This window comes from Symphalangus syndactylus, chromosome 7 (assembly GCF_028878055.3).
Source record: "Symphalangus syndactylus isolate Jambi chromosome 7, NHGRI_mSymSyn1-v2.1_pri, whole genome shotgun sequence".
NCBI classification, from domain to species: domain Eukaryota; kingdom Metazoa; phylum Chordata; class Mammalia; order Primates; family Hylobatidae; genus Symphalangus; species Symphalangus syndactylus.
This window is the reverse complement of record NC_072429.2, coordinates 35,551,397-35,571,150: the sequence shown is the minus strand read 5'-3', so window position 1 is coordinate 35,571,150 and position 19,754 is coordinate 35,551,397. Positions and strand designations below refer to the sequence as shown.

Here is a 19,754-nt window from a genome sequence, read left to right as displayed (position 1 = left end):
ATGGTGAAGCATAACATGGCAGAGAGCCTGACATTTTTGTCAAGAAGGACTTGGGGATGAAAACACTGAATCCGCGGTTTCCCAAAGGTCCTTCCGAAGGTGATGGCCCCGGCACGAGTTCACAAACTACAGCTCCGCCCCTTCCCCTGCCCGGCCCCGCCCTTCCCAGGAGCTCGGCTCCGCCTCGCCCCCGACTCCGCTTGGCCCCTCCTCGCGCCACGGCCCCGCCCCTCCCGCGCGTTGCAGCTCCGCCCCGCCCTCGTGATCCCGCCCCAACCTCGTGCTAAGCTCCCTTCCGTTCCAGCCGCATTCAGCCCCGCCGCACTGAGCTCCGCGGCACTGAGCTCCGCCCCTTTCTCTTCCAACTCCGCCTACGCGCCGCAGAGGGAAGGCCTTGACACCTACGCTAGAGAGACAGGCTCCAATGAAAAGAGCGAGGGGGCGGAGCCGGGAGGAATCGGTCCAACTCTCGGCCGGGAAGTCTCTGGCCGGGGCGGGGCAGGGCGAACTTGCCAGTGACTGGACTCAGCTTCTTTGCGTAACCAATACTGGAAGGCATTTAAAGGCACCTCTGCCGCCGCAGACCTTGCAGTTAACTCCGCCCTGACCCACCTTTCCCGATGCAGTCCCTGATGCAGGCTCCCCTCCTGATCGCCCTGGGGTTGCTTCTCGCGGCCCCTGCACAAGCCCACCTGAAAAAGGTGAGTGCACCCTCCTTTAAGAGTCTGTTTGCAGCCTCCTGGCCCAGCTACGGGTGTGCGGGTCTGGCTGAGATATGGGAGTGGCCACTCCGTTTTCTAGAGTTGGTTCCCTGTACTAGAGCCTTCCAAAGTAACTAATTATGGGATTCTGGTCTGTACAGTGAGGGTGGCCTCTAAAGACCTGTTCTGCTCCAGGCCCTTTTTAGAGAGATTAATCTCACGTCTGCACTCTCTTGCCCTCCAAGCGTCGGAGTGAAAATGCAGAGAGCCTTAAAACTAAGGCATTGCCCCCAGAGATTCAGTCCTGTTAACCCTGCATCTTACTCCTGACCCCCACTCCTTATGTCCCCCATGATAAGGCCTGCTGCCTCATCTCTTCCCTTGCTTTAATGCCCTGAGGTCTTCCTGAGAGATGGGAGGGTTTGAGAGCTTCTCCAGGCCAGAGGATCCAGATTTGCCCATCTGGTGACAAATACCCAGGCCTGTGACCCCGCCGCCCTTGGTTGTGAGCCACTGAGACAACAGTCCCCGTACCCTCCAAGCTTCCTCCTTCACTTCTCATTCACACTGTGCTGCAGATCCCTGGGAAAGGGAAGTTCTGTAATCCTTTGACCTGAAAAAGCCTAGTTCCTGGCTTATTGCAGCTAGCCCAATGTCTTTCAGATTCAATCTATGTTGTTGCAAATGACAAGATGTTCCCCCTTTTAAAGGCTGAATAGTATTCTGTTGTGTATATATGCCACATTTTCTTTATGCATTCAATTTGATAGATAATTTCTTCAAGTGTCTGTTGATGGATAATTTCTTTATCCATCAAGTGTCTGTTGATGGACACTTAGGTTATTTCCGTATCTTAGCTATTGTGAGTAATGCTGCAATGAATATGGGAGTGCAGATAGCCCTTTGAAATATTGATTTCAGTTCCTTTGGATATATACCCAGAAGTGGGATAATGGCTCATATGGTAGTTCTGTTTTATTATCTCATTTATATGCGGATTCTAACCAAGCTGAACTTACAGAAGTTGAGAGTAGAGGTGGGGTCTCACTCTGTCACCCAGGCTGGAGTGCAGTGGGGCGATTGTAGCTCACTGCAGCCTTGAACTCCTGGGCTCAAGCAGTCCTCCCACCTCAGTCTCCTGAGTAGCTGGGACTACAGGTGTGGGCCACCGAGTTCTGATAAGGAATAGGCTTTGAGATTTATTGCACACCAGGTGACTATCATCAGTAATGTATTATATACAGAAGCTCCTTAATTTTACATGGGGTTGTGTTCTGATAAACGCATCGTAAGTTGAAAATGCATTTAATACAACTAACCTGAGCATCACAGCTTAGCCTAGCCTACCTTAAACATGCTCAGAACATTTACATTAGCCTACAGTTGGGCAACATCATCTAACACAAAGCCCATTTCATAATAAAGTGTTGAATGTCTCATGATTTATTGAAGACTATACTGAAAGTGAAAAACAGTATGGATACTAAAAGTACAGTTTCTACTGTACTTAGGCACGATTGTAAAGTTGAAAAATGGTATGTCAAACCATTGTAAGTCAGGAACTGTGTGCATTTCAAAACAACTAAGAGAATACATTTCACATTGCATTGTACCCCATAAATGTATACAGCCATGGTTTGTCAATTTAAAAAACCCCAAGACCAGGTGCGGTGGTGCACACCTGTAATCCCAGCACTTTGGGAGGCTGAGCTGGGCAGATTGCTTGAGCTCAGGAATTCAAGACCAGCCTGGGCAACATGGCGAAGCCCCATCTCTGCAAAAAATACAAAAATTAGCTGGGCGTGGTGGTGTGTGCCAGTAGTCCCAGCTACTTGGGAGGCTAAGGTGAGAGGCCCAGCTACGCCTGAGCCTGGGAGGTCGTGGCTGCAGCTGAGATTGCACCACTGCATTCCAGCCTGGGTGACAGAGTGAGACCCTATCTCACAAAAAAAACGCCAAAACAAAAACCTGATTCCATTGCCTCTTGGCTGCTAGCTGTGGTTAAGACATCAAACATTTCTGGTAGCAAAGGGATAGGTCCAACCCTGATCCCCTCCCTCCTACCATCTTGGAAGTGTTTGAGAGTGAGGAACAGTGCTGTGTAAGGGAAAGCAGGTGGTACTGAAAGCAGGGAGGCTTGGCTTCTGATCATTCCCCTGTCTCAATCCATGGATTTCTTGAGTCTTGGTCTCCTCATCTGTAAGATGGGTATGATGGTGCCAACCTGCATCTTGGAGAGTTGTCAGTGAAGGGAAATGCATTCATTGATGGAAAATTTCTAAAATCAGAAACAAAGCCATATAAATCTGAGGGCTTGGCCTCACTCTGCCCCCGAGGCAGAAAGTCTGTTTTGCTTGTTGAATGAAGGAATGTGGACCTTTTGACTTCATTTGCCTGGAGAATTTATGCCTTGTTCCTGAATGTTGGCTGAGAATGTTTCTCTTGGCTCCAGGGCTGGCCACTATGAGGTGGAGTCTGGCTAGAGGCTGCTAGCTCACCCTACAAACTTGTTCTCATATATGCTGTGGATATGGATGCCATCTCAGACTAGGTCTTAGATTGGCAGTTTTGAAGAGGCCCTGAGACATTATAAAGGTCACTCAAAATCACACAGCACCTACATCTTCTTGGGGCTCATGTGATTCAGAGCCCTGACCTCGAGTCCCTGGGCCAGATAAAGACTGGGGGGGCGGGGGGTGACAGTGAGTGAACATCAGGAAACCTGAATTTCAGTTCCTCTTCTAGCATAACTGATCTTGTGACTACAGGCTGTGATGAGTGTTAGATAACAGGGGAGGATATCTAGCCCCGTGCTAGTCATATAGTAGGTGCTTAATAGACTCCATAGTGCTATATAGTGGCTGTCATTTGTTGTACACATACTATGTGCTATATACTGGGCTATGTGCTTTTTTCCTAAAAAAACAAATTTGGAATAATTTTAGGTTTATAGAAAAGTTGCAGCAGGGTGTGGTGGTTCACCCCTATAATCCAGCGCTGTGGGAGACCGAGGCAGGCAAATCACTTGAAGCCAGGAGTTGGAGACCAACCTCAACCTGGCCAACATGGTGAAACTCTGTCCCTATGAAAAATACAAAAATTAGCCAGTCATGGTGGCGTACACCTGTAGTCCCAGCTACTTGGGAGGCTGAGGCAGGAGAATCACTTGAACCTAGGAGGCAGAGGTTGCAGTGAGCTGAGATCACGCTGCTGCACTCCAGCCTGGATGACAGAGTGAGACTCTGTCTCAAGAAAAAAAAAAGAAAGAAAAGAAAAGTTACAGAGATAATAGAGATTTTCTATAAACACCTAACTCAGTTTCCCCTGTTAGCATCTTATATGTACATATCTCCAAAACTAAGAAACCAACATTAGTACATTACTGTTAACTGAATTCTAGACTTTATTTGGATTTCACCAGTTTTCCCATTAATGCCCTCTTTCTGAGCCAGGATACAATCCAGGGTACTGCATTGCCATTGTTGTCATGACACATATCATTGTAGTCCCCACTCTCCTCTAGCCTATGACAGCTTCTTAGTCTTTCCTTGTTTATTCATGAGCTTGACAGTCTTGAGGAGTTGTGCCCTGTGCTTTCTGTATACAAACATCTTGCCCTCACAATAGCCCTGTGAGAAGATGTCATTATGTCCACATAATAAATGAGGAAATGTTGAACCCCTAGGGGGTTAACTTACCCATGGTCTCAGCTAGTGAGCCTGGCTGAGCTGGGTTTTAACTCATAATTGTAGTACCCATATCTCTGCCTCCAGAGCTGTGCCTTTCCCGTCTTGTGCCACCCCTTACCACTTTTTGCCCTAGGCTGGGATGGCAGATATCTGGTGATCAGCCTGGCCTTGGTGGGCATTGCTAATCCATTCACCTCCCTTCCCTGATGAGCCTGGACTCAGCAGCAGAATTTGTCACTACAGAGACAGCTAGCCGGGCACTACCCTCAGGAAGCCATCTTGTTACGTCTCCCCCAGGGCCTGGGGAAAGAAGAGCTTAGGAGAGGGGAAGGGATTCTTCTCCGGTAGGTACTCTGGATACCCTACCCCCACCCCTAGCCTGGAATCAATCCTCTGTGTGGATCAGGCTGCCTTAGAATCTATGAAAGCAGCCCCACCCAGAAAACTAGTCCTGCTCCTGTGTTACCCTCCAGTCTGACTCTTAATTCCAGGCATTCCTTCCCTTGACCACTTGCAGTCTGTTCACAACCACAAATCACAGTGTAGTACTGTCCTTCAGTGGGGTTCCACTGCACCTATAGTAAATGCAACCTCCCGATTATGGCTTGTGGGGTCCTGCATTAAATGACCCTGCCACCCCTCCAACCTTATCTGGGTCCCTCATCCACTACATTTAGCCCATGGCCTTCTCCCGGTGCCTGGAGCAGCCAAGCTTCTTTTGTGCCTCGGGGCCTTTGCCTGAGTTCCCTCGGCCTGCACTTACATGTCTGACTCCGCATCCTGCAAGAGTCCAGCTTAAGTATCACTTCCCCACCACCCTATGTAAGTGAGTCCTTTGTTGCTGTCAGCATTACCTTCTGCTCTTTTCCTTTGTGACACTCACAAATCATAGTGGGTGATATTTATTTACATTAGACGGTAAGCTCCTCAAGGCAGAGCAGGAGCCAGATCTGACTGTTTACCACTCTTGCCACAGCACTTAGCCCAGGGCCTATCATCATTGCTCCATAAATATTTGTGGAATGAATGTTGAAGGAAACATTTAGTGGCAACTATCCTGTCCTGCCTTTCTTAGTCATGATATGACCTTTCATTCCAAGGGGTAGGAACCCATTCCTAAAACCTCAGGTAAAGGGGAAGTTGATTACAGAGCTACAAGACATCTCATGGAGCTGCCGGCAGGAAGCGGAGGCTAGGATGCTAATGGCTCCTTTAGTGAGCCGGCTCGTGCGTTGTGCCTGGCATTGGGTTATGAGTTTTACCTACACACTCTCGCCCTTGCAACATCCTGGAGAGGAAGGTAGAAATCCTTCAGTTAAAAGATGTGGAAATTTAGACTCCAAAGGGGAAACTGGCCTATAAAATCACATGGTAAGTGTGGCAGAGCTATGATTTCCACCCAGGGCTGTTTGGCTAAAGCTGTCATTCACCCATGTCTCTCCAAAGCCATGCCCTTCACTGCTACTCCATACTGCTTTTACAGATAGGGAAGTGGGACTTGATCTGTTCCCTTTTCCACAGACCAACAGAGCCCTTAGCCCTTAGTCCTAACTTCTGCTTGGTCATGGATCACAGATTTAGATGGTCTGGCCTCAAACCAAAACTTAGGATCCAGTGACAGCACAAAACCCCCATATCCCCAGCCTTTTATGCCTTAATTCCAAAATTGGGCAGAGAGGATCTGTCAGCCTAGCTGGGGTTAGGTGATCTCTCTTAAAAGAGTCAGTGATGGGAGTGTTGAAGGTGGGCATCAGCTTGGGGGTGTGGGACTGGCAGGTTTTCTCTCTGAGACAGGGTGTGAATGGAGGGCATGCCAACAGTCTCTCATAGGTGGCCTCCAGGGGGCTGGGAGAGGTGAGAGTGGGTGGGCAGAGAGTCTTCACAGTGTGGGAGGTGTTCAAGATCATCAGACAGGGTCCTGTTGGAGTGTGGAGTGGTGGTCACATGCAGTCATATGCAGATGTAGTGGTGGTGGAATCAGGAGACCTGGGGGATGTGGAGGAGGAACAGGAGGAGCAGCTCAGCAGCGGGATGGCGAGTGACCCAAGTGGGCGTGTGGCATGAGAAGTGGGATGGGAAGAAGACACTGTTTAGGACTGGGGAAGTCCACTGGGGATTATTCATCAGCAAGTGATCCACTGCGGATCTTTTCATGAGTGTCCTATTCCTTTCTGAGTTAATCACCTGCCCCTTGAGAGTGGGATTTCAGATGCTGTTAGATTTCCCATTGTGTTTTGTGTTTCCCATTGTTCCTGGCTCTGGGTTGGGCATGGGGTGTGACATGAACAAGGTCCTGGGTGTGGGCTGCAGAGGTGAATCCTCTAGGAGCTTGCCCTCTGCTGGGATTCCAAGGCTGGCTGGAGAGGAGCAGGCAGCAGGGAGGTGGGAAGTCAGAGAAGGTACCCACCAAAGGCCAATTAGGTCAGTCTCCTGTTTTGAAGTTCCAGGTCTATCATATCCTGCCTTATAGTTTACAATACGCTTATGGGAGATTATGTCTTTTGAGTCTTTTAGTTTAGTCCTGCCTATAAAATGAGTAGGATAAGTGTTATCCCAGGTTCATAGGTATGGAGTCTCATAGATGAGGCTCAGGGACGGGGGTGCCTCACCCAAGGTCACACTGCCAAAAGCTCGTTTTTCCTGTGATCTGTGATAGTTTCTTTTGTCAACCTTTTTCTTCTCCTCCTTCCTTGCTGCCTGATTGTCCCCAGCCATCCCAGCTCAGTAGCTTTTCCTGGGATAACTGTGATGAAGGGAAGGACCCTGCGGTGATCAGAAGCCTGACTCTGGAGCCTGACCCCATCATCGTTCCTGGGAATGTGACCCTCAGTGTCGTGGGCAGCACCAGTGTACCCCTGAGTTCTCCTCTGAAGGTGAGCCTGGGGGTGGGTGGGGAAGGGGAGGTGCCAGGGTCTGGCCAGCAGGGTCACTGGGGCGCATGTATGCTTGGGGAACTGTGAAGAATTTCAGAATCCTGGATTCCCAGAGAATAGTACAGGACATGTAGATTCAGATACTCTTTCACAGGTTCATGGAATCTCAGGATCATAAGATTGAAAGGAATCTCTGATGTCAGCACCAGCAACTTCCTGGTGAGGGCAGGAGTGACGGACACCTTGCACCTGGCAGAAGCGTCCTGGCCTTCTCTGGGCCTGATGGCCAACTGCTCATTATTGTCTGACAGCTCTGGTTGGCCAATTTGGTTTTGTTGTTAATTATAAAATCAATATACCAATTAGCCAGTAATATATAGTCACTTTAGAAAACACAAGGGGTCAAAAAATAAATAAAATAGACCAGGTGTGATGGCTCATGACTGTAATACCAACACTTTGGGAGGCTGAGGTGGGTGGATCTTTTGAGGTCAGGAGTTTGAGACCAGCCTGGCCAACATGGTGAAACCCCATCTCTACTAAAAGTACAAAAATTAGCTGGGCGTGGTGGCATGTGCCTGTAATCCCAGCTACTCAGAGGCTGAGGTAGGAGAATTGCTTGAACCCAAGAGGCAGAGGTTGCAGTAAGCCAAGATCGCACCACTGCACCCCAGCCTGGGTGACAGAGTGAAACTCTGTCTCAAATAAATAAAATAAATCACTTGAAATCTCACTACCCAGTGATAAGAGATAAGCACTTTTAATATCTTATAGGATATTCTTTGCAACTTTCCCCTGTACAATTACATACATAACACACATATTTCTTTTTAATGGATATGTATGATAATAGGCAGTGCTCGTTGCAAATGTCCTCCAGTAATCTAAATCCTAGAGATAGTCAGCGTTTGCTCTTTATATATCCCATCAGAATTTTTATGTGTTTGTAAATACATACACACTTATACTCATGGGATTATATGATATGTGCTATTATACTTGCTATATTTTTGCATCATACTATATGTTCCATATCTCTTTCCAAGGATTAGGTGGCTCTACTTAGTCAATTTTTTTTTTTAACCCAATCATTATTTTATTATTTTAATTTATTGTAATTTTAGAGACAGTGTCTCACTCTGTTGCTCAGGCTGGAGTGCAGTAGTGTGATCATGGCTTACTGCAGCCTTGACCTCCTAGGCTTAAGGGATCCTCCCACCTCAGCCTCCTAGGTAGCTGGGACCACAGGCACATGTCACCATGCTTACCTAATTTTTTTATTTTTTATGGATACGGAGCCTCCCTGTGTTGCCCAGGCTGGTCTCAAACTCCTGAGCTCAAGCAATCCTCCTGCCTCAGACTCTCAAAATGTTGGGATTATAGGCGTGAGCCATCTTGCTCAGCCCACCCAATCATTTTTAATGGCAGAAATATTCTGATGTGGATCTTTCATAATTCATATAACAAGTCTATTGTTGAACATTTAGTTTGTTTCCAGGGTAGTTTTTGTTTGTTTGTTTTGAGACAGGGTCTTACTCTGTCGCCTAGGCTGGAGTGCAGTAGTGTGATCTCGGCTCCCTGCAACCTCCACTTCCCGGGTTCAAGCTATTCTCCTGCCACAGCCTCCCAAAGTGCTGGGATTATAGGCACCTTCCATTGCGCCCCACTAATTTTTGTATTTTTAGTAGAGATGGGGTTTCACCATGTTGGCCAGGCTGGTCTTGAACTCCTGACCTCAGGCAATCTGCCTGCCTCGGCCTCCCAAAGTGCTGGGATTACAGACACCTGCCACCACGCCCAGCTAATTTTTGTATTTTTAGTAGAGATGGAGTTTCACCATGTTATCCAGGCTGGTCTTGAACTCCTGACCTCAGGCGATCCACCTGCCTCAGCCTTCCAAAGTGCTGGGATTACAGGCTTGAGTCACTGTACCCGGCCAGAGGGTTTTTTGTTTGTTTGTTTGTTTTTTGTTTTGCTGTAATAACCACTTTTGTAGAAATTTTTCTTACAGTACATCTTTTTATAATTTTCTGATTATCTAGATACACACTTTTTAGGTCTTTTGATACATATTGCCGAAGTGCCTCCCAATGTTTGAACTAACCTGCATCATTTCTAGTGAGCGCAGATGTCTATTCATAAGTTTATTTGCCTTTTGTATTTACTTTGGGAATAACCTGTTTGTTTCCATCCATTGACTATTTTAGGGATGCATGTTTTTATATTTTCTTAGAAAACAATAAAGACTTTTCGTATATCCACTGCAACACCATTTATTATGTTCCTTTCCTCTCTAGCTAAAATTGCTACCTTTATATGGTGTTCCTCTATGTCCTTCAGTCTGTTCCTGATCCAGATCTATTCTGGTACCAGTTTTGTGTTAATTATTTAGCAGATTCATGATTTGGAATCTGTGTTTCTATCATTACCCTTAGACCTGTCTTAATCACAGCTCCTACCTTACGGGCTTTCCTTGAGCAATACCTGAGTTAGAAAATCATGTAGAAAGTGCTTTGCACAGGGCCTGGCACCCAGGACATGCTCAGTACATTTTATATCTTGTGAACATTTCGATTAGTATCTGTCTTACCTTGCAGCCTCTTGACCCAGACACAAGTCCTGGATATGTGGCAGCTTTCAGCTCCCCTGCACCTCCTACCAAGTCTTTTCCTAGTGGAGTCATTGTGTTTCCATTACTGTTCCTCAAGTGATAGGGGGTCAAGCCCTGTACCCTTGGATGTGGGCCAAGGGATGGAATCATTCCCTATGTATGGACACTGGACTGTTTCTCTGCCAGGGTCACACACATTTATTTGTGTGCTGCCTCTGCTGATCTGGAATGTGGGCTCTCCTGGTAGGCCGTCCGCCATGCTCCCTCTGCTGCTGTCACCATGCAACCACTGGCGTTTCCAGGAAGGGGGCTGTGGAGCTGACTTGGAAACAAGAAGCTGGCAAACCCCCTCTTCTGCCCTCAGCCTGCTTTTCCTGGCTTCTTCACAAACCATTAAGATGGGTTTTACTCCCTATTCTCCTTTTCCATTGCTTTATTACCTGTCATAAATTTGGGCCTACATAATCTCCTCTGTCTTTACTGTCACTTGTGCTTAGGAAAAATTAGCCTCAGATCCCCTCTGCTCCTTCTCTTTCCCCAGTTTTTTTTTTTTTTTTTGAGATGGAGTTTCACTCTGTTGCTTAGACTGGAGTGTAGTGGCACGATCATGGCTCATTGCAACCTCTGCCTCCCAGGTTCAAGGGATTCTCCTGCGTCAGCCTCCAGACTAGCTGGGATTATAGGCGTGCGCTTTTTTAGTAGAGATGGGGTTTCGTCACATTGGCCAGGCTGGTCTCAAACTCCTGACCTCAAGTTCTAGCCTGTAGGACCCTGGTTTTCCCATCCTCGAGAATTGTAAATTGTAAATTGTCACCGTATTTGTCATATGTACTTATTCCAGCCTTTCAGGCCTGGTAACTTGGCTCCCCCAGCACCCAAAGTCATATACATGCCTGGGCTCATTACTCCGCCCTGCTTCCTTTTCTGAGTCATAGTAGCAAATAGATTGAGAATAAGAAATGAGCCATCATTTGTAATTTCCGAATGGTAGGTGTGGCTGCTGCCTTAGAACCCTCTGTTGACTTCAGTTCAGTACACTTCTTGTGTCGTGCTGGTCCTGTGCTGGGGGTAGGAGTAGAGATGAGGGAGCCACTGCCCCTTCTGGTAGATGCCGCCCTGCAGGTTCCAGCCTGGTGGGAGGAGCGCCGGCAGGACTTGTCCCCCTACTGGCCTCCTCCACTGCGTGTTCTCACTCAGGGCATAACTGGCTCAAACATTTTCATTAGGGTATTGGCGACACAAGGAGAGAGTATTGGCTAAGGAAAAAGGCAGGGCAGAAGTCATGGAGGAGGAAGCTTTTGATTTCAGGCACTGTGCGAAGTGCTGGTATTTCCTTCTCAACAGGACTTGTGAGAGAGGTAGGCACTCTAAAATATCCCACTTTTGAAGATGAGGTGAGGCCGGGTGCAGTGGTTCATGCCTGTAATCCCAGCACCTTGGGAGGCTGAGGCGGGTGGATCATGTGAAGTCAGGAGTTTGAGACCAGCCTGACCAACATGGTGAAACCCCATCTCTGCTAAAAATACAAAAACATTAGCCAGGTGTGGTAGCTCATGCCTGTAATCTCAGCTACTCGGGAGGCTAAGACAGGAGAATTGCTTGAACCCAGGAAGCAGAGTTTGCTGTGAGCCAGAATCGCACCACTATACTCCAGCCTGGGTGACAGAGTGGGACTCTGTCTCAAAAAAAAAAAAAAAAAAAAAAAAAAAAAGAAGAAGGTGAGGGAATGGCCACTGAGAGAGATTAAGTAACTCACCCAAGGGCACAATAAAACTAGGAAGTGGCAGAACTAGCATTCCAACCTAGGCCCTCTGACTTTTCCTAGGCAGCGGGGTAGAAGCAGATTTGATGAGAGAGAGGAGGGCTAAGAGGGTGTGGCCAGCGGTGTGGCCAGTGGTGGAGATAATGGGTGTGTCTTAGCAGCAGATGAGGCCAGTGAGAGGAGCAATTTGAATTTGTCCACTCAGAACACAGGATGTGCTGACTTCTTTGTTCTTTCTGGGCCTGGAGGAAGGCAGCTAATATCTTGACATCTGGGGCATCTGGAAGACTTGAGTCCGTGGCCTGGGAACCAGCCTGAGCCCAGCAGCCTCTTAGGACATAAGTGCCCATCCAGGATTTATCTCTTAGAAACAGAGCCCCAAATAAAGTGAGCCTAGAGGCTGGGATTCCTAGAATGCTAGAATGTCAGAGCTGAAAGGGATCCTAAAAATGTGATTTCCTGCCATAACACGCACAAGGAATCAGATATTTGAGAAAGCTAATTTCCTGGTGCTCTTTCCTTAGAATTTTCCCTTGATACCTTTGGTGGGTGATGGACATGGTTCTAAAGGACAACTCATTTGGCACTAGAGGCAACTAATACATGGTGACTGTTCAGCACGTGTCCGGCACAGCTGAGATGTCTACCATGAAATTCTAGCCACTTCCTCCTGGTCAGCTTCAGCCTCCAAAACGGGAGCAAAGTCATGACAGCATGGAGGTGTGAAGTATGTTCTAGAGCTTCTCACCCAGCTCTACTCCAGGCGCAAGAGTCTTTTGTAGCTTTCCCAGCTGAGTCAGGGAGCCCACTACTCCTTGAGGTAGCTCCATCTATTGTAACCTAGCTATGATTTTATACCAGTCTCAAGGTGATCTTTCTATACATTCTTATTGTTCTTAATTCTGTCTTCTGTGGCTGTACAGAGAAAATGTGACCCAAGAGCAGCCAGTTGGGTTCATTTTGGTAACCAGCTCATCAGTTGGTAGTAACTACCTGAAGTCCTATGCAGGAAAGGATTTTGGGGCCAAGACTGGGCTCAGAAGGAAAGCCCAGGAAACAATGCCACAGTTAACCAATTAGCAGTTAGATGACCAGTGCATTTCAGTGCAAGTGTTAGAGCCAATCAATGGGTAGTGACTACCTAAAGAATTCTAAGACTATGGACTGGGAATGATGGCTCACGCCTGTAATCCCAGCACTTTGGGAGGCGGAGGTGGAAGGATTGCTTGAGGCCAGGAGTTCCAGACCAGCCTGGGCAACAAAGTGAGACCCCATCTCTACAAAAAATACAAAATTAGCTGCATGTGGTGGCATCTGCCTGCCTGTGTTTCCCAGCTACATGGGAGGCTGAGGCAGGAGGATCGTCTGAGCCCAGGAGGTTGAGGCTGCAGTGAGCCATGATACCAAAAAAAAAAAAAAAAAAAGCTAAGTCTATGTATATAGTTCAGTATAGGGGGAAAATTCACATTTGATTATTAATGTCTGCCATGGGCACAATAATACACTATACTCACACATGGGCCACAATGTTGCCATTCCTAGAATAGACTATTTCTAAGATCTCATCCAGTTAAAAATTCTATGATTAAAATATATTGCTGCTTTTTTGAAGAGACAAAAGAGCTGGTATATTTGCCCTGGAATTTACACTTATAACCTTTTTCAAACCTTTGTTTTTTTTTTTTACCAGGTGGATTTAGTTTTGGAGAAGGAAGTGGCTGGCCTCTGGATCAAGATCCCATGCACAGACTACATTGGCAGCTGTACCTTTGAACACTTCTGTGATGTGCTTGACATGTTAATTCCTACTGGGGAACCCTGCCCAGAGCCCTTGCGTACCTATGGGCTTCCTTGCCACTGTCCCTTCAAAGAAGTAAGTACTGAGGGAGGAGAGAGCGTTACCCCTGTGGCTAAAGACATAGGGTTTGGAGAGAAGGGTCTTTGCATTCTCCTCCTGCAGATCTGCATGTCTCTGAATTTGTAAGCCAGTGTGACCTATCAGGAATCACTTATCTTCCGGGAGCCTCAGTTATCCATCTACGAAATGGGACACTTGTACTTAGATGTGATCTTCAGGGCCCTTTATCCATAATAATCCATGCTCTACAGTGCTGTGGCCGTCTCTAATCTTGTGCAGCCGTTTCGAGAATGGGAAGAGGGGTGGTAGTTCATGGCTACAATCCTATCAGTGGCTCTAGGAGAAAGACCGCCATCAGTAGGCTCCCACTGACTGGCGGTCCACTGGCTTTCCCGCAGGGAACCTACTCACTGCCCAAGAGTGAATTCGTTGTGCCTGACTTGGAGCTGCCCAGTTGGCTCACCACCGGGAACTACCGCATAGAGAGCGTCCTGAGCAGCGGTGGGAAGCGTCTGGGCTGCATCAAGATCGCTGCCTCTCTAAAGGGCATATAACATGGCATCTGCCACAGCAGAATGGAGCAGTGTGAGGAAGGTCCCTTTTCCTCTGTTTTGTGTTTGCCAAGGCCAAACTCCCACTCTCTGCCCGCCTTTAATCCCCTTTCTACAATGAGTCTGCTATCCTCACTGAAAATCATTTTGTGCCACTTACATTTTGGGCTGGGGCAAGCAGCCCTGACCTAAGGGAGGATGAGTTGGACAGTTCTTGGTAGCCCAGGGCATCTGCTGGGCTGACCACGTTACTCATCCCAGCCTCGTTCATTTCCAAAGCAGTTAAGGAATGGGAACCAGAGTGTTTTAGGACCTGAAGAATCTTTATGACTCTCTCTCTCACTCTTTTTTTTTTTTTCTTTGTCACTAAGTTAAAAGCAAAGTGAGAGTATTAACGTTTTTGTTCTCCTCCAGCCCCCTGTTACAATGAAGGGGCGAAAGTATTTGCTCTTAGTCTATTCCCCCCTTAACTTCTGTGACTAATTTTGATTTCCTTTCTAGATTTGCCCGGTTAATACTAGGGTGCAGTGTATCCTGGAGAGGTAGGGTGTGTGGGGGAGGAATCCCTTTGGGGAGATATTAGGAGTGCTCTGTTGTTTACAAACTCAGGTACCCGCAGGGCCTAGCAAGAGACTTAAATGAGTGACAAGAACCATGAGAAAACATGTTGCTTCCGTCTTGATTTTGGTTTTTCCTTTTTTTTTTTTGAGACAGAATCTCACTCTGTCACCGGGCTGGAGTGCAGTGGCGCAATCTCGGCTCACTGCAACCTCCGCCTCCCAGGTTCAAGTGATTCTCCTGCCTCAGCCTCCCAAGTAGCTTGGACTACAGGCCCTGCCACCATGCCCGGCTAATTTGTGTATTTTTAGTAGAGATGGGGTTTCACCATGTTGGCCAGGATGGTCTCGATCTCTTGACCTTGTGATCCGCCCACCTTGGCCTTGCAAAGTGCTGGATTACAGGCGTGAGCCACTACGCCCAGCCGATTTTTCCTTTTTGATTAAAGATATTATTACAATGTAAATATTTCTTACACAGAAAGTCACAGCACATGTGCCCATTGATACAAGGCCGCTGAGGCCTGGTCTCCAGTTGGAAATATAATTAAGGGTGGCAAGGACTGGAGTAAGTTGGAGGGTGCATAGCCAGTCTGTGAAGACAACTGCCAGATACTGGCAATACTCCAGCCTGGTGACAGAGTGAGACTCTGTCTCAAAAAAAAGTTTCAATGTTTACTCCTAGAGAAGCCAAAAATCCAGATTTGTATACGAAATCTTACCATTTTAAAAGATTGGCAGCTAATTATTTTTTTAAAAAGCTGTGCGGTGTGATGTGTCCCAAACAGACTGGCTCATGGGTGGCCACTTCGCAACCTGTGATCTCAGACCGTGCATGCCTTGTCCTCTTAAGACAATTCCTGCGGCACCGTTTCTCGCTCCACAGGGCCAAAGCCATAGTGTCCAGTCCCAAGGACAAGGCTCTTCCAGTGCTAGGAGAGGTATGGACAGCCTCTCACCTGTGAGCTGTGGGGATCACGAGGCTGCCTGCCTCAGTCTTGGAGTCCTGTCGGGTGAATAAGGCAGATGGGAAAGAGCCTCACCAGCAGCTGCTTTTGGAGCAGGGTTCCAAGGAAGAGAGGGTGGCCTTGACATCAAACTGCCTGGATTTTTCTACCACTCTGTTACACCATAATAACTTCTGAAACACACACCAGCCCTGAGTTCTGGGCTCATTTGAAGCCTGGAATAGCAGTAAATCTATTTAACTTGCTGACAGTTTCTCCCTTGCCATGGCTGCAGATTTCACTGATCACATCTCAGGATTTCAAAAGCATTTTTGGGGTGGGGCTCTTTTGGTTGGAAGGGTTTGTTGGAATGGTACAGGTGAGCCAAGGCGATTCCAGGGACGGACCCTTCTGCAGGAGCTTGAGCTTGCTCATTGTCTCTGCTTCATCGCCATCCAGCTCCCTTGGTTGCTATTTTGCTTTCCATCACATCATGACTGCGGAGAGCGAAAATCACCTGGTGACCAATGAACAGACCCCAGAGACAAAATCTTTTTATCTGAGGAATTTAAAAGGGAGCAAAGACCACCTGGTGACTATCAGGCCATGCAGAGGCAAAACTCCTTATTTGGGGAAAATTAGAAGTAATTAGACTTTCCTATTATCTAAAGCAGGCATCTGGTTCCAGATTTCTTTTCCCTGAAAAAAACCTTATAAGTAACTAAAATTTCTGTACATCTCTGGAATGCCATGCTGAAACTCACTGTGCAACCCCAAGGTCCCGCTTTAAGGTCCGTAAATATCCCTAAGGAAAAATCCACCGTGGTACGTTCAGTCCTCTGGCCGAGGTGCCCCACGGCAGTCTTCTGCAGCATTCTTCTAATACCTTTCTTTATTCAAACCTATACTGTTGTTGGTGAATTCTTTTTACCAACCCACGAGCTGACCACTTCCCAATGCCGGGGCTCTGACACTGCACCTGGCAATGATCTCCACAGCCGTTTCCCTCTGTTGGATCTTCCAGCCTTATTCTCTACAGTTGCTTTTTAGTTCACATTCTTGACCGAATCTCAGTAGCTCAGTTAATCTTTTTATGTCTGCTCTGCTCTTGGGTCATATGTTCCTTGAGGTGTCTTAGGGGTGGGGGATGAGGAGTTAAAGGTGGCATCTTCAATCGCAGGTCAAAGCAGACTTTTTAATAAATGGTGCTGAACCAACTGGAAAGCCCCTTGGAGAAAGTTGAAGTTAGACACTGTACTTCACACCATATGCAAGAATGAACTCCATCTGGATCCAGGATCCAAATGTAAGAAAATGAAGCCATATAAATACAGAAGGAAACGTGGTGGAAATATCCAGTGGCAACAAAATATTGACACATTTGACTACATAAAGAGAAAAAAATGCTTTGTAAAAACACAATAAAATCAAATGACTGGGAGAAAAATTTATCCAACCTATATCATAGACAAACAGTTAGTATTCTTACTATATAAGGAATTAAAAATTAAGGGACAAAGGACTAAAAACTTGGTAGAAAAACTGGGAAAAGACAGGAACGTACACACTCATGTAAAGATATAAAAATGGCTCTTTGAAATATTCAAACTAACTCACTAGAGAAATGTAAATTGAGATAATACTGAGATACCATTTATCATCTCTCAGACTGGTGGAAGAAAGAACACCACATTTCTGTTAGGCAAGGCTATAGGGAAACACTGTCATCACTGTTGGTGGGAATGCAAACTAGTATGACTTCTGGAGGGGAATTTGTCAGTACTTAACAAATTGCAGAAGCATTTACCCTTTGACACAACCATTTCCACTGTGGGAATTTCCCTTGAAGATGTACCTCCAACAGTACAAACATACAGATGCACAAGATTACTCATTGCAGCACTGTGACTGCAAATATTGGAAGCAAAGTTATGTTCATATACATGAGAAAGGCTGAGTAAACCATGGCACCAATGGCATACCCACGTGATGGGATATTATTGAGCTGTAAAAGAAAAATGATCTCTATGAGTTATTTTCAAGATACATTAAATGCAAAAACCAAAGTACGAAAAGTAGAAAGTGGTACTTTTTATGTAAGAAAGAAGGAGATGTAAGAAAGTACGTGTATCTGCTTGTTTATGCAAAGTAAATTAGGAAAGATTGGCCAGAAAGTAATGAGCTCTCTATGGATGGTAGGTGGGTGTAGCGTAGAAAGAAGGGAGAAATCATCACGGTATAAAGGAGGAAGGGATGGAACACTGCCGAGTGTATCTGAGTATATTTTGTATAACTGTGACTCTTAGAGCCATAGTAATGTTTCTCATGCCCCCCAAAATAATTAAAGTCAACCAGGATATGAGGAGAGTTCAAAATGAAATACAGTTAACAAATGAACATAACTGTATTTCAAATGCTTAATACAACCACATTGAAGGAGGTGGGCAAGAAGAATAAGAAGCTATAGCATTTTGATGGGATACTAGAAAAAGGCACTGTACACAAATACCAGAGTCTAGTTAGCAAATTTTTCACAGAAGCAAAAGGTAGCAATTCGGGAAGTATTTTATGGCTATATTAGGATTGGGAAAACAAATATATGGTAGGTAATGAGAACATGGGGGACATATTGAAAGGACACAGGAACCAAATTGAATGTCCCTCAGTGGCCAAATCTTGGGCAATTTGAGCAATAAAATAATGACAATAATCGGTTATAGTCCACTGATTAAAAATACACTATAGAATCCCGTACACAATGGAATCACAAATGTAGAAGGAACGATAGAAATAGAAAAAATGGCTGGGCGTGGTGGCTCACGCCTGTAATCCCAGCACTTTGGGAGGCCAAGGCGGGTGGATCATCTGAGGTCAGGAGTTCAAGAGCAGCTTGGCCAACATGACGAAACCCCGTCTCTACTAAAAATACACAAAATTAGCCGGGCATGGTGGCACGCACCTGTAATCCCAGCTACTCTGGAGGCTGAGGAAGGAGAATTGCTTGAACCTGGGAGGTGGAGGTTTCAGTGAGCCGAGACTGTGCTGCTGCCCTCTAGCCTGGGCGACAGAGTGAGACTCCATCTCAAAAACAAACAGAAAAACACCATTAGGCAAACACCATAGGAATAGTTGTTGCAGACAAGAAACACCTATGAATGCCGAATTAGTGAATAGAAGTATGATGGGAAACAGGATTTTGCATGGTTTTCAGATCCCTTCACAAGATACTAATTACAAAGGGAAAAACAGTCACTATAGTGAATAAACCTGACAGAAACCACCTTAACCAAGTGATCAAGTTAACATCACTACTAACAAGACATACTGATACCAAGTACCTTCCAATATGATGCACTGAGAAGGGCACAATGTCACTTCTGTGGTGTTGTCAGAAATGTGCAATCTCAGTGCAATCATGAGAAAAGATCAGACAGGCCCAAAGTGAGAGACACTCTACAGAATAACTGACCAGTACGTTTTGCAAGTGCCAAGGCCGTGAACAATAAGGAAAGACTAAGGAACAGTCATGGACTGGAAGAGAATAAAGAAATACGATAACTAACTGCATTGTGAGATACCGATTTGGATGCTGGATTAGAAAATGGACCAGAAATAAGATTTCACCAATGTCAATTATTTGGTTTTGATAATTGTACTGTCGTTATGTAAGATGTTAACATTAGTAAGAGCTGGGTGAAGGGTACATGGAAACTTATTTTTGCCACCCTTTGAAAGTCTAACTTTTTTCAAAATAAAAACGTTTTAAAAATATATTGCTGAAGTTTTCATTTTGAGGAAAAAAGATGTGAACCTTATATTACTCAGGGTTCTGTACAGAACTATGGAACTAATAGAAATGTATACAAAGGGGAGTTTATTAAGTATTAACTCACTTCATCACAAGGTCCCACAATAGGCCATCTGCAGGCTGAAGAGCAAGGAGAGCCAGCCCGAGTTCTAAAACTGAAGAACTTGGAGTCCAGTGTTCAAGGGCAGGAAGCGTTCAGTGTGGGAGAAAGATGTAGGCTGGGAGGCTAAGCCAGTCTCTCTTTTCACATTTTTCTGCTTGCTTATATTCTAGCCGTGCTGGCAGCTGACTAGATTGTGCCCACCCAGGTTAAGAGTGGGTCTGCCTTTCCCAGCCCACTGACTCAAATGTTAATCTCCTTTGGCAACACCCTCACAGACACACCCAGGATCAATAC

General features: G+C 46.1%; 1 protein-coding gene across 3 annotated transcripts; it reads left to right on the top strand.

Annotated features, from left to right (window-relative positions):
* Positions 1-491: 491 nt before the first annotated feature.
* On the top strand, positions 492-19,320 carry GM2A (ganglioside GM2 activator). 3 transcript variants are annotated; one of them, XM_055285585.2, is made up of 4 exons: positions 492-701; positions 7,102-7,263; positions 13,327-13,509; positions 13,893-19,320. In XM_055285585.2, the coding sequence occupies exons 1-4, from the start codon at positions 621-623 to the stop codon at positions 14,046-14,048; spliced, it is 582 nt and encodes a 193-aa protein (XP_055141560.1). In that variant the 5' UTR covers positions 492-620; the 3' UTR covers positions 14,049-19,320. The 3 variants fall into 3 exon arrangements, with proteins under 3 accessions (XP_055141560.1, XP_055141561.1, XP_063498762.1); XM_055285586.2 differs by having other exon boundaries at positions 520-701; positions 13,327-13,495; positions 14,089-19,320; XM_063642692.1 differs by having other exon boundaries at positions 522-701; positions 7,111-7,263.
* The last annotated feature ends 434 nt before the right edge of the window (positions 19,321-19,754 follow it).

Bases quoted from the DNA above. Each gene is read 5' to 3' on its own strand.
- GM2A (XM_055285585.2), top strand. From the start codon at position 621: ATGCAGTCCCTGATGCAGGCTCCCCTCCTGATCGCCCTGGGGTTGCTT. The intron at 702-7,101 runs GTGAGTGCACCC...GATTGTCCCCAG, and splicing joins CACAAGCCCACCTGAAAAAG to CCATCCCAGCTCAGTAGCTT. The intron at 13,510-13,892 runs GTAAGTACTGAG...GCTTTCCCGCAG, and splicing joins GCCACTGTCCCTTCAAAGAA to GGAACCTACTCACTGCCCAA.